At 40.1% G+C, this 15,106-nt stretch overlaps 1 protein-coding gene across 1 annotated transcript; it reads right to left on the reverse strand.

Annotated features, from left to right (window-relative positions):
- Nucleotides 1-7,493: 7,493 nt before the first annotated feature.
- On the reverse strand, nt 7,494-8,617 carry ier3 (immediate early response 3). The gene has a single exon (XM_039802934.1). It carries the CDS (start codon nt 8,535-8,537, stop codon nt 7,980-7,982), a length of 558 nt encoding a protein of 185 aa, XP_039658868.1. The 5' UTR covers nt 8,538-8,617; the 3' UTR covers nt 7,494-7,979.
- Nucleotides 8,618-15,106: the final 6,489 nt, after the last annotated feature.

Here is a 15,106-nt window from a genome sequence, read left to right on the forward strand (position 1 = left end):
GAAGACTTGGAGTTCAGCTTTTCTTTGAGAAAAGAACAAAGAACGGCACTGAAATCATTCTTAAAAAAGGAAGATGTGTTCGGAGTTTTGCCGACCGGATACGGCAAAAGTTTAATCTATCAACTAGCTCCGCTACCTTCTTCGTTGCTCTGCCTGGTTGTAGCGCTATCCTATTACTTGCAGAGGGAATTTGAAAGACAACCGTTGATCCCGCCCCTTGGATTGAGCCCTGTCAACGGTGAGTTCCCAGACCCAACATCTTGATGTGGGACTGGCTTGTCAGGCTAAGCTAAACATTCATTCTGTGAACTCTCCTCCAGCATGGTGTAACAAAAATAGGTTTCAAGATTAGTAATGCTGTTTGCGCCACATTCCTATCCTACCTGGTAATGCAATTTAAAATTACTGGAAGAAATGTTACCTCTTTTTAGGTGTCATGTAAAAGATGTCTTAACATTTGTTGTGATCTGGTTTCAGAATGATGAAGACAGTTGGAGAACCATTAGATATAAAGTAGGATGTAGGCTTTACATATGTTTTGCTATCATGTTTTTCCTAAAAGATGTACAGATTTTTAGGCATTATATTATCAATTGGCTAAAAATAGTGCATGTAGCTGCTGTAAATGGGGGAAAAGAATCTGAAAAAGGAAAAAGTGTGTGTGCGTGCGAGTGTTTACCAGTTACATAATATGAATGAAGTGTGTGTTTGGATTAACTGTTGTGTATAGAGTCATCACACTACCAGAGAGCTGAGCGGTGAGTTTCCATTGAGGTTCTGGGTGTGTGTGCGTGCGTGCGTGCGTGCGTGCGTGCGTGCGTGCGTGCGTGCGTGCGTGCATGCGTCGCATACGTGTGGGTGGTGGGCAATGACCACAACTTCCGATTTCAGGTGGTTGGAGGTCACCTCTTGTTTTAATGTTTTAACTCACACACAAGCATTCATATTTTTTTCTTATAATACAAACACATTTAAAGTCACCGTCACTGCAGCTGTTTCTAATGTTTATGACATACCGTACACATTTATAACATGTGTGCTGTGGGCAGGAGTGTGTGTGTGTGTGTGTGTGTGTGTGTGTGTGTGTGTGTGTGTGTGTGTGTGTGTGTGTGTGTGTGTGTGTGTGTGTGTGTGTGTGTGTGTGTGTGTGTGTGTTGAGGTATATGTTGTGGAGTTGAGTGTGTTATCACACTGTGGGTTAAACCTCAGACAGTTAGTCAGACAGTCCACGTGTTAATGAAAACAACACGAAGAAGCACGATAACAACAGGTCACAATAATACAACTCACAGCTGGCTGTTTCAATGTTTAAACCAACTTCTTACCTATTTGTTTCATATTGCTCACAGTTTATATCATTTTGCAAATAATGATGGATTATTTAAATCAGTTTTTTTCACTTCAAATGTGTTTGGGTAATTGATTCCAACAGACTTATCAAACCTGTTGTGTAATTCAGTGGTTCCCAAACTTTTTCACGTCAAGGACTCCTGAACTGACACAAATTAGATCAAGGACCCCACCGTAACCTACACATGCATGTTGAACCATCATCATCCTGCTTCACGTGGATGTCATTACTGTAACTGCTCTCACAGAGCTAAAGCTTAAGAAGTCTATTATAGCCGACGTTTCATTTCCGGGATTGTTCAGTTGCCGCCAGAAATTCCGCTGGCTGTCCTTAATTTTCGTCTATCACCTTCCTCTTTCTTTGTGTTGACGTTCTAAACTCTGGTGGATTTCTGAGGACTATGGTTGACTGCTCCTCAGATCTCTGCAGGCTAAATCCAGACAGCTAGCTAGACTATCTGTCCAATCTGAGTTTTCTGTTGCACGACTAAAACAACTTTTTCCACCAAAACAATTTCCTTCCCGAGGCTATTTTCCAGAGGCACCGTTGCTCCGTGGGGCGCATAGCGCCGCCCAAGACGATTGTGATTGGTTTAAAGAAATGCCAATAAACTGGAGCACGTTTTTCTCCCATCCTGGAATGCTGTGTGGACTATGCAGACCCTCCTCCGCAGGGCTGTGGAGGAAGGACTGGCAATGCGAGATTGGAGTTTTGGACATAGACTAGATCAGAGGTGACAACGAGGCAAGCATGGAGGAATTGAACACAGACTGCCGCTGCTCTGTTGGGCATCCTTCTAGGCAGGCATAAGACGGTGAGCTGTGTGTCCTCTCTGCCTCCATTGGTTTTCCATTTTCCATTTCTCATGAACATTCTCGTATACTGGGCAAGCGCGTGCCGAGGTAACCAGTAGCCTGTATACTCCGCCCGTTGCTGGTAGTTGCCATGGTAATGTTAATAGCTTAGTCTCAGAGAACGAGACGTCATGACCGTTAAGACCCAATCAGGCGGCGAAACATTGGTGTCAGTGACGGTGTTGCCAAAGGTCTCCGTTTGCGGCCGTTGAGGCTGCAACCCAACCTCGGAGATTCCAAACCAAAACACGTCAGAATTCTTTTTAAATGTCTCCGGTTTAGGGGCTCTGAAACACCAGGGCAGTATGAATGCGAGGTGTAAACGTAGCAAAAGATATTAGTTTTTTAAACCAAAACGTAGCAATGTAAATGTAGCCTAAGGAGATGATGGGGTAACATTTTACTGCAATTATACTTTGTACGATTTCACATGACCCATAAAATTGGTTGATTGATTGAGCTGTGGTTCTGTTTGACCCCTCCATCCAACCCGTCCTCCTCCCTACGTGGGCTTCGTCGCTCTCTATAGCACATTACAGTATAAAAGAGACGGGACTAAGTGACGTGAAATGGCATGCAAAAAGCAAAAAATGCAAAGCCATAACATGTGAAATGACTGCCGTGTTATTCGTACACGTTTTGGTGATACCAGGCTGAACAGTATTACTGAATGAACTACAAACTAGTGGTGGGCGGATCGATCCAAATATCGATAATATCGATACCAATGTTGAGCTTGATACTTTAGTTTTAGTTTCTCTCCAGTATGCACAGCTGCGGTTTCATCAGAGAGGCTGTCTGTTTCAGACTGCTCCCCCCATCCCCCTCTTGTGATTTGAAGTTGTACCGTCATGTGACTCAGCGGCAAACAAGCAAGCAAGCAAGCAAGCAAGCAGCCAGGCCCGGCGGCAAATTTCTTTTTTGCATGAGTGGTAGGGGAAGACTCATCCCTGATTGGCTCACCCTGACATTCTTACCCTAACCATAACCAATCCCACTCCTCTTGCCTAAACCTAACCAACCAGAGCAAGCAACGAGTACTAGCCATTCAGGGATGAGTTCCCTAATGAATATTCATGAGTCTTCCCCTACCACCCTGCAAAAAAAAATGAAATAGCGTCCCGGCGGCAGCCAGCAGCACACACACACAAGAAGGACAGAGACGGAGCAGAAGAATGGCAGAGAGGAAGAGGAGCGCGGTGTGGCTATATTTTCAGGCCAAAAATTAAACAACGGCAAGCTGTATAATTTTTAAAAAGGCTGTAAAATACAGTGTTAACACAACAAATTTATACAAGCATATGACAATTCTGTCCTTGGTTTTAAATTATTAATAATCCCACTTAAAAGGTCATGAGAATATATTTGCATTGCATTATCAATTTGATGATGCATCCACCTTAACTATTAAAAAGTATCGGTATCGTATCGGCGATAATGGCCCGGTATTTAGTTATATTTGTGCAGTATCACACACCACTACTACAAACTGAAAGAGAACAAGAAGGGGAAGGAAGTGATTTAAGGTAATTTTCCACTGCAGCTGTGGCTGAAACCAGGTGACACAATGTTGCTCAGCAGGTTCAGACTGATCTGAGCTTTTTATTATGTAACATCTCAACAATGAGCTGCTCACTTAGATAGTGGTGGAATGTAGCTAAGTACATTTACTCAAGTACTGTACTAAATTTTGTGGTCTTTTCTTTTCATGCCACTTTCTACTTCTACTCCACTACATTGTAGAGAGAAATATTGTAATTTTTAATCCACTAAATGCATCTGACCGCTTTGGTAATTTACAAATTGAGATTTGTCTGATTGTCACTTTTTGTCACTTTTGCCGTTTTTGATGCTTTTTTTCCACCAGTATATACACCACTAACACAAAATTCTAAACACTAGTTTCACACTTATTCTTGGACTTCATGGTCAATAAACCTCATTTTTATGAAATCATACCTAATTTTTTGAGTTTAAAAAGCAGAAATATGCTATAATATTGAATAAAACTCCCAAAATGTAATGAAACTACTGAAACTGATCTTTAATTTTACTTGTGAAGAACGTTGTATGGAACCATCCATGTTATTTTTGGGCAATTTGGTTGAAAGAAACCTATATTGCTGATATAGAAACTTTAAAAAGGGGCCAAATTTGACCCGAGGACAACAGGAGGGTTAATATTACACAAAAACTACTGACCTGCACTTTTTCATCTGTGGGAGGAATTTGAAGAAAAACATTTGATGGTGTCTACTGAAACATAAGATCCACTGGAATGGATCCACTGAGAACCCCAAATAATTCAAACATTTAAACAAAGACGGACTCTGAAAAAGTTTTGAAAATGTTCCAGTTTATGCCTGTTCTCTCCCTCGGTCATTCACGAATATTGACAAATTTTTCCATATTTCATCTTTTAAAACATAATTTACAAACTGCTGTACGGAATATCATGCAACACATGATCATGCAAGTCATTAAAGGAAATAATAACTTAAATGTTACCGTGAATAAAAACAGACAAATATCAACACATGAACTTTTAACTGGAGGCTACAGCTATATCGTTATGATCAACATTATTCATCATTACAATATTGCACTATTATGCTACTCGCACACTGTTTACTTCATATTTAATATTATAGATATTTTTTATTTTGTTATATATGTCCTATGTATGAAAGTTGTAAATTGTATTCTACACTAGTATATACATGTACATTATTTTCATTCATCTAAGTATATTTTTATCAGTAGTTCTGGCATTTTTCTTTTAATCTTTTTTTTTATCTAATTTATAATTTTTTTAGTATATTATTTCATTTTCTGTATGTGTATGAGTAAGTATGTGTGTATGTCCCTGTAACTTGCTGCTGTAACAGAGTAATATCCCAGTTTGGGATTAATAAAGTCCATCTATCTATCTTTTAAATATTAATATTTTATTTATTTAGGCTATATTTGATAAATGTTGTATTGTATCTCTATATGTAAACTGCTGCACTATTTTATGTCTCAGACTTTCTCTTTTTTTGATGTTTTAGTTTTAGTATGTATTAGGGCCGCACCGAATAGTGGGAAGCATCGACCTTCATTCATATTGTGGCCTTTTAATTCTTAATCAACATTGGAATTCTGCGCAGCTTTTTCTTTTTTGCATGTCTATTCATTTTGTTTAAAGCCGGCATTTCTGCACAGTTGCAGATAAAGATTAGGGCCACACTGATATTAAAAGTATTATACTATTTGTCCAATTAGATCCCAGTGCTGGTTGCATAGGATTGAGCACATGAACACTCATTAATACAAAATTCTGATGACGTATATCAACAACAAAAAAGTTTCCAGTTCTCGCATCCCCAGGACGTTGGCTTTAGTCCTCCACCCCATACCTGTCATACCTATCACAGTACCTGTACAAGTGTATGTGTGCGATGCTTGATGATTCTTACATGGTAACCTCTAACATCAACATCAACAGTTCCTCCCCAGAAGCCCCCGGGGCGACGGTTGACCTCAGGCAGCAGCATGACGTCATGGTAACACAGCATCTTTTTCTGTGAGGTAACGCAGCAACGAGTGATGATGAATAATATCCGTCTGTATGTTAAATGAGTTACTATGCATTAATCATTAGAATAACAGTGCAGTTGGGCGCCTGGGTAGCTCACCTGGTAGAGCATTCGCCTATATACAGAGGCTCAGTCCTTGACGCAGCGGCCGCGGGTTTAATTCTGACCTGCGGCCTTTTGCTACTAAAGCTGTCCTATCTAATAAAGGCCTAAAAATGCCAAAAATAAATAAAAGAATAACATAGTCTGCAGAGACACTTGAACTGTTAGTAATCAGTGGATGAAGCTGTGATGTAACCTGAAGCTGCAGCAGCTCCACGCTGGCGAGTTTGTGACTCAGCATCTGTCATATTTTATAGATATTACAAGATGAAAAGTGGAATAAATGAAAGTGAGTCTGCAGAAATCTCCGGACTGATGCTGAAACCTATATCCCTCCTTCCATAGCTACAATATCTGTGTTTAAGCATCGTTTTAGATGCAGCTACAATACTCAGATCAGATTATTCTAATGTGCTCCTCTAACATACTCCATTCCTCTGTCTTTACACCCGATGGTAGAATCTGGAAGTTTATTTGATGGGAAAATGAAGGCAGTTTTCTCTTTTTGAAGGGTATGTTTGTTTAGAATGTTTAGAAAGTTCTTTTTCATCTCTTTCTGTGTCGATCCCAGTTATTAGCTCATTTTGCCCAGTGTTTCTGCATCTGGTTGATTTTCTGCTCAGTGTTTGCAAAGCTCAGTTACAAGCCACCTACAATAAGAAATATGTATCCGCATGAAGTGTATGGACTAGTTTAATATTTCAATTATTCCAATTCCATTTAGTCTTACAGAATGTGGAAACGTGTTGGCTTATATAAAAATATGGATGTTAAAAGTGTTTGTATAATTTGGTAATAAACAAATAAAACTGCTTTTAAAAATACAATTTGCAGCTGTAAGTTTAGTGTTTCCCCCCAAATTGTGAGGATAAAATTACATCTTGCAAATGATGCAGATATCTTGATTATGATCTAGTGCAGAGATCTTCAACAGGGGGTCCTCAGAGTCACTGCAGGGGGGCCTCCAAATTATTGTTCATTTTTTAAAGTCTTAACATGAATCCGATATATTATTAGCAAATATAGATCCCCACTGATGATAGGCTTACTGGCCTTGGTTGGTAGTCACTAAGATAGATAGATATCCACAGATACAGTTAATAAGGATTCCCTGTGCCACATGTATGTTTAACATTAAGAGATTATTTATAAAATCATGCCAACAATTATTATTTTGATAGCTTAGTATTCTGTGCAAACAAAGGTATGTATATGATGACCTGTATATGCTTTATATCATTTGTCATAATCTGTATATGATTTCTGAAATAAAGTGAAGTTAAAAAAATGTATATGTAAAGACTTTATGTCACCCTACACATTTTTGTAGGCCCAGTTTAATATGCAACAGAATTTTATATATATATATATATATATATATATATAGGGGGTCCCTGCTCCATCTCACTCAGTTAAGGGGTCCTTGGTTTACAAAACGTTGAAGACCCCTGATCTCGTGCATTCTGCAGAAACATCCAATATTACACTGTCTAGATTAACGAAAATACCCATACATACATCCATCCATACACACAGTCAAAACATTCAGTGCACTTCAGTGAAGAGGCAGGAAACAGGAACTTCTTTTAGATATTTTTTTTATTAAAATTATTAATTAATAAATAGCAAATAGAATAAATAACTAAATAAGACATTTAGACAACAGACAGTGTAGCGTCTCTTTCAGCTCGTTGGCCAACAGTATTGACAGTTTTCAAAGACTTAGGCCTATTTAAACTGGTAAAACATCCAAATAGAGTACAGTTCCAGTATGTGTGTAAATCACACACACACATAGACACGTTCAAGTGTTCTTTAGTTCAAGTTTCAGTTTTTTGTAAGTGTTCACAGTTATTTCTTTCTTTATTTCAAGTGTCTGTCATTCCAGACTGTGTCCTCCTCCACTCTCAGAAAAGGAGGACTGCTAGCCGGGAGAAGCCGGCTCATGGAGCTATCTGCCCGGCTGCACCGCCCGGGTCGCACCGCTGTTCTCCAGCAGCTGCTGAGGATCAACTCCAGCTAGGTTCATTTTCTATCCCAGAAGCACACACACTCTGGTGAGTTACAGGTAGCCTAAATGAGTCCAGGGAGGCTTTAGTTGTCGCTGCCCAGTCTGTGGTAGACCAGCAGGGCCACTACGTAGCCCTTCTCGGCGCTCTGCTCGAACCGGCTGCTCTCTGTCTCCGGGCCGGGCGTGGGGCTAGGGTTCGGGATGATCTGTTCGGTGACTGAGCGGCTGCCGTCACTGCCGGCCGGCGTGGTACTGAGGTCTGTCAGCGCCTGCTCCTCCGCGGACTGGAAGGAGAAACCCTGGTAGTCGTTGACCGAGCTGTCTGCGCTGCCCAGCGGGGTCTCGGCGCAGGGCTCTTCGGTGTAGATCTGCCACAACACCACCAGGCACAGGATGATCAGCCAGCGCTTGGCCTGGTTCTTCTCCGGTGGTGGAAGGTGCATGCGGACTTTAGCAGGGTACATGACCCGGGTGCAGCGCTTCTTCGGCCGGATCGGCACGTAGGAGCGCATGGCGGTGGCCTGAGCCGGTACCCGCTCGAAGGTGAAGACCTCCGGCTCTGTGCTGCGGGTCGCCATCCTGGAGAAGGCGAAGCTCTCCCGCTTGACTGTCACAGTCATGCTGTTTGATCGTGAGTACATTTTTCTCTGAGTTTTTGTTATGTTTTCTCTTGTGTTTCTGTCTCGGAGCTCTCAGAAAGTCGGATATGACTGACAGAGCGCAGAACTCACACTTAAATATCTTCAAGTTCAGGTTGTGTTTTTTTTTTTTTAGAAACGCCCATACATAGCAGGCCACTCCCTGTCGAGAGCCAACACACCTTAGGCTATTGCTCAAATAGGAAAAGAACCGAAATATTTGCATAATTCTTTCTAGTATGTGGCGGCTGTATCCGGAGCTGAATCATCAGGGTTTGGTAAAATAATCACTGTGTGAACACATCAAATAAAGGAAGTGATTTAAACCTTGTATATAATAAGTAGACTATAATCATATCATATCATATCATGTATCAGCAGTGTTGGAAGAAGTATTTTGATCCTTAACTTAATTCCTAAATAATTAATCCTTAGTAATAGTAGCCTACTAACAATAGACTGAAAATATTCAACTAAGGCAAAAGTCCTGCATTCAAAAGTATGTAAATAGTTTCATCAAAATGCAAGGTAGGCCTACTTAAAGTAATAATATATGTATTGTGCAGTAAAGTGTTCCCTGCCAGTGTGTTCCTATCATATCTGATGTTTCTGGGTTAATATTCCTGCTGCATTAATGTGTATGTTGCATTTTATTGCTGTAGACGTTTAAGTTTGTGCACATTTTAATATATGCTGTTGGGTAGTTTAATATACAGAAATGCATCATCTTCTATAAGATCATCATATGTTTGTAGCGTCGCTGTCCTGTGAGAACCACGTATCTCTAAAAAAGTTTGAAAACTTTTCACGGTGTCAGAAAAACAGCCCTGTTTTCAGCTCTGCGACAAAGCATTTTCCAGCTGATCCATGAGGCTTTTAAAGACTTTGTTTAGCTTAGGAAGTAGGAGAATTTTCTCAACACATAAAGGAACACTTCATCCTTCAGTTCATCACAAACATTCAACATCAACACATGTGGAGATACATTGTTTACACTGGACAGGAAGGGGATGGAAAACTGTCATCTAGAGAAGTAACTAAAGCTGTCAGACGAATGTAGTGGAGTAGAAAGTACAATATTTAGCCTATTTCTGAGCCTTTAAACATGTTGTTTTACGGTGTAGCATACATGGCTGTACCAATATCAACTTGACATGATATTCACATGATATTTAGAAGTCACTCAGAGGAGCCGTGAGGTTTCAGTTGACTGTAAACACAGAACAACGTGTAAGTTACTCAGCTTGAAACTTCCCTCAAATGATCTGCAGGGTTTTTTTTGCAGTTTTTACTGGGGTTGGTGGTGAGTTCAGATTCATCACTGAGAATAGAGTGAAAGGTGAACAAGACGAATCAAAGCACGTTTTCTCTGAATAACTGTTCTGTTTCATGTTGGCCTGCATGACCTGGATACTGGGTGTGTCATATAGATGATGAAAAAATATAATTAAAAAATATACTTTGAACAGTGTAATGTGGGAATTTCATGTTGAATCTTCCCTCCCACAGCTTGACTGACACATTCACTCAAGTCCACTTTTGAGGAACTTGTACTTTACTTGAGTCTTTTCTTTCCGTGCCACTATCTCCTTCTACTCCGCTACATTTCAGAGAGAAATATTGTACTTTTTACTCCACTACATTCATCTGACAGCTTTATTAGTTACTAGTTACTTTACAAGTTAAGATTTTTTCACACAAAACGCATGTAGTTTATAAAAATACGATGTTTTATTATAAATTAAACTACCCAACAATATAACGGCCTTCAAGTCCAGCTGAAATGATTAGACCATTAACTGTTTGGATCGTTTCCAGTTTCTAAAATGTGAGGATTTTTCTGCATTGAGTACTTTTACTATTAATACTTTAGGTATGTCTTCCGGATGATACTTACATACTTTAACTTAAGTAACATTTTCAATGCAGGACTGTTACTTGTAACAGAGTACTTTTACAGTGTGATATTTTTTTACGTCTGTTTCAGAGCGACAGAGGGAAAATATTAGCCTAGAAACCTTCACGCACCCTAGCGGAAGCAAAATTATTTTGCAGCCAGGGGGGTCTAGGCACTCTCCGTTAACTTGCGAGCTGGAAAAACCAAACTCTGGTCAGGCCAATCACATCGTGTATAGAGTCGGTGGGCGGGCTTATGGCTGCTGCTGCTGCTGGAATCTTCTGGAAGACTTGGGGTTAAGCTTTTCTTTGAGAAAAGAAAAAAGAACGGCACTGAAGTCGTTCTTAAAAAAGGAAGATGTGTTCGGAGTTTTGCCGACCGGATATGGCAAAAATTTTATCTATCAACTAGTTCCACTACCTTCTTCGTTGCTCTGCCTGGTTGTAGTGCTATCCTATTACGTGCAGAGGGAATTTGAAAGACAACCGTTTATCCCGTCCCGTTGATTTATGATGGTGAGTTCCCAGACCCAACATCTTGATGTGGGTCTGGCTTGTCAGGCTAGGAAAATATTTCAGTCGACACATTAAGTGGAACCAAAATGAGGAAGAGAAATTTGCGTTCTAATCCGGTCCGATTCCTACCGGTTGCGTAGGAACCAGTTCCATAGTGGAACCGGGTTTCAGTTCCCCAACCCTAGTCTGGGTTGATTAAAAATGGATCCATATTTCTATTAAATGAAATTCCATCTTTTAGGCATTATATGTTAAAAAAAAAACATGGCACTATGGTCTTGTCAAATAAAAACGTTTGGGGGGAATTGTTGTGGATTTGAAGAGCTTTGCAATAAAACCAAAAAGTCTATTTTTAACCACAATGACTTCAGTGAATGTTGACCCCAAAACACTCAACATTGTTGAGGCCGTTCAGGTGAAGAGAATAGGAAGTAGAAATCACTTGTCTCAGGATATGATGTAAAAGTCAGGCATTTGAGACAAAGTTCAAGTTAAACACATTAGACAATAAAATAATTAGAATCAGAATTAAAGATGTCGTTTACTAAAATCCTGATCCCCTAACGCTTCATCCGTTTGTTGATGCTTTGAATTGATTCTAAAAATATCTTTTTATTGCCTAATAGAGTTACGCTGAAGGAATTTTCTGTGATTTTCTAACATGTCATTTTTGTCACCCTGATCTGTGCGGTCACTCTAAATGGTGAAATCACAGGATGTCACAGTTGTGAAACTGCAAAATCAAAGCGGAAGACACTATCTGTTCATGCACAAGCTGAGTGTGACACAGAGTAGCTGTTTATACTAATAATACAGTGCCGCAGGAATGTCCTAAAACCCCAAAATGAGTTAGCTGCATGTTTGCATTTCCGGTTCTCTCTTGTCGAAGTCAGTGGGTTTTTAATGGGTTTTTGGTTAGATGCCTGAAATAAGGTCAGCGCAAGAGACTTTTCACACCCCACTTGTGAATTTTAAAGCTTGTACGTGTCTTAAAAAAGGCATTTGCCAGGTGCCTGGGTAGCTCACCTGGTTGAGCCCCCTCTCTCACCCCTATCACGTCTAAGCTGTCCTGTCAAAAATAAAGGCCTAAAATGCCACATAGAAAAGGCGTTTGCCAAAAAAGTGGCTTAAAGCTTTAATGCGTAACTTTATGATATTAATGAACGTCCGTTACATTCAAGCCATTAAGCTGATAGTCTTAATTAGCTTTGCAGCAACTCATTTGGCAATGGCTTGAATGTAACGGACGTTCATTAATATCAAAAAGTTATGCACTAAAGCTTTAAATATAATTTTTCAACCAAAACGTTGTCCTCATGTACAGTCATAAATGTAATTAACCTAGAAGTCAAAATGCCAACATTCACTGCAGACAATTAAACCTTCGTCATTCTTTCAGTCCCTTACAATTTTTCTCTAAACATGTTTTCTCATTTCTAAAGAAAATGAGGAAACTGAAATAATCAAAGAGATTATCTCCACCTGAAGTTCCCCGGAATCTCTGCAGACTCTGCACGAGCTTGCCCGTTGAGTTTCACCTTTTCACATCGCTACCAGATTAGGTTACGACACATCTGATCCCATCATGCCCTGCAAGGAAAAGAACTCTAATTTATTACGGTCAACCTTATATCAGATACTCCCAATGAAATCCAATACAACAGCCCTGTGTTAGAGAATTAATGTAATGCTCAGTTACTATTCCTGTCATTTCTAAGACCATACAAGGTGCAAGTTTTTTTTTGTCATTCTCTCCGTATACAATATTTAGCATAAAGGGAAACAAATTAACAGTGAAACCTGCATTAAAATTACATTTTGAGCCTCTTTAAGCTCCTAGTTTTCCCCGTAGTGATTCTTGGCTGCAGGGGTTTTCTCACATTCATTCACGAGAGCATTAATGTTGGGGTAATAAAGGCCTCAGTTTGTTTCAAACATAGTACTTGTCAGATCATCTGACAGTGTCCGAAACCCCCTTTTTTGGCTTCAAAATCGGCGGAGCTGTGTCCAACAGCTTTCCAGTGCAGACAGTCACAACAACAGTCACGCTAACTTCACAAAAGGAATCGGGCAGGTGTGTGGAGTTGTAAAAGTGTTCTTTTTCATTTTTCACACACAGCTACCTTTGAGGAGACTCTCAGGGAAAGTGTGCGCTGTAATATCCATTTTTAGATCCATTGTGTCTCACTTTCAGGGCTCAGTGCAGAGTCTGCACTGCAGACTAGTCAAGTTCTTCCACACTAAACTGGGAAAACCATTTCAGTATGGTGTTGGCTCTATGCACGGAGACATTGTCAAGCCAAAATGGCACAATTAAAGTATGCTGAGTTAGCTACTAGCAGTTTTTGTTTGTAGTGGGATGTACAGACAACTTTCTCAGGTTTTGCAGTTATAAGAAGCATCTTTTGATCTGATTTCATCAGATTGTATTTTATTTCTAAGCCGATTTTCAGGCAAATTAGAGAAGTTGGACACACATTTGGCCCTTACCTTAAACTGTATTGAGACACATTAATGTGACCAATGAGGTACAGAGATGACCAGAATAACCAGGATTGGTTTTGAATCATTTTTGATATGATCATAGTCACTGCTGAGAGTCCGGTTAGCTGATTCACTGAAAACTCTTCTGACTTTGATGGGAGTCCCTTATTCCTCCCACTGACTCAGTACAGTTTGACATATTAATAGTGTCACTGTATCTGATATCACAGTGCTAATACGTGACATGACACAATGCTCTGCTCCTACCAAAGAAAACAGCTGTTGGTTTTTCACAAGAATGACATGATAAATGAGGAAAAAAAAGGGAGTGATAAAATGAATCACAAGCTGCCGCTGGTATTTCCTCTTTGATCAAATATTTTTAGTTTAGCCTGCAGGGTTCGTGCCGCCTGAGCAGCACTTACATTAAAGGGATTAAGGGTTGAAGTGTGGTTGTATGAGGTACCTTTCCATAGTCAGTGTATTAGCTACAGTAGATGGCTTTTGGCACGCCCCCAGCTTGGAGAAGCCGACAGAATCAGTACTGACACAGAAGCTAAGCAATGTCCTGCTGTGGACGGGATGGCAACTACGTTTAGTAATATTGATAGAAATATAAAAAAAAAAGTCAATATCAGTTCAAGTGGGCGCTATAGTTAGAATATTTTCCACGCTTTACCTTGCTGTCAGACAGCCCTTTACAACGGGGAACTGTTGGATGATGTGCTCTGTGCTTCAGTGTTACTGTCATGTTTTCTGTCATGTTTACTTCCCACAATACCTCCTGCGTGCTTTAAATACCCGATACATATTTCTGTTACTTTTGTTTCACTGTGAGCTTCTGCGGAAAGAATCAGAAGCATTTGAAGCCGCTGAAGGACGAGGATACCATAAGCATGACATCTCACACACACACACACACACACACACACACACACACACACACACACAGCAGTGGGAACCTTGACTGAGTGTATTTTTGATAAAGGCAACAAATTTCTTTTGTACATGAGCATGTACATGAAAGTTATGTAAACTGCTTGAATATAATGGATCCTTTAAAGTGTATTTTTCATCTTCATTTTGGATTGATGTGCTCTGTTTGCATACTTTCTTTCCCGACATTCTTATTTGCCCTGTTTACACCTAGTTTTAAAATGCATTCTGGGTGATCCGAACGCAAGTGGACAGCCGAGAGACATTGCAGTTCACACCCGTGTCTATCATGCGTCTCCAGCTGACCACTTGTGTTCAGATTTTGATTCTGCTGACGTTACTCCTACTAGCTGTTATTGAAGAATAGTGTAGAAAAGTGTACATTACAGGGTTCTGCAACTGCAGAAATAATTTTAGTCTCCAGCTCAGGTTCTCTGGTCTGAAAACTTTTTTCCCACTCTGGCAGTGAACTGAAGTAAGACTCCATTCCATTGTAAAACATCATCTGTCTGTCTGTAAAAGTCGGTAAAAGCTCTTGCGTATTATTTCAATCTTTTTTTCATGCACGTGTTCCATTAACAGACAGTTGAAGTGACCTCAATCCTCCGTCTGCCGTCTGGTATGTAAAACTACCACACGGTTCACACTCTGATGCAACTCTGTCAGCTCTTTTCCACTTTTACTGTAAAAGATGAAAAGACTTCCAGCGGAGTGAGCTGAGTCATGGTTTTAATGCATTC

Source organism: Perca fluviatilis, chromosome 6, assembly GCF_010015445.1.
Source record: "Perca fluviatilis chromosome 6, GENO_Pfluv_1.0, whole genome shotgun sequence".
NCBI lineage: Eukaryota > Metazoa > Chordata > Actinopteri > Perciformes > Percidae > Perca > Perca fluviatilis.

Bases quoted from the DNA above. Each gene is read 5' to 3' on its own strand.
- ier3 (XM_039802934.1), bottom strand. From the start codon at position 8,537: ATGTACTCACGATCAAACAGCATGACTGTGACAGTCAAGCGGGAGAGC.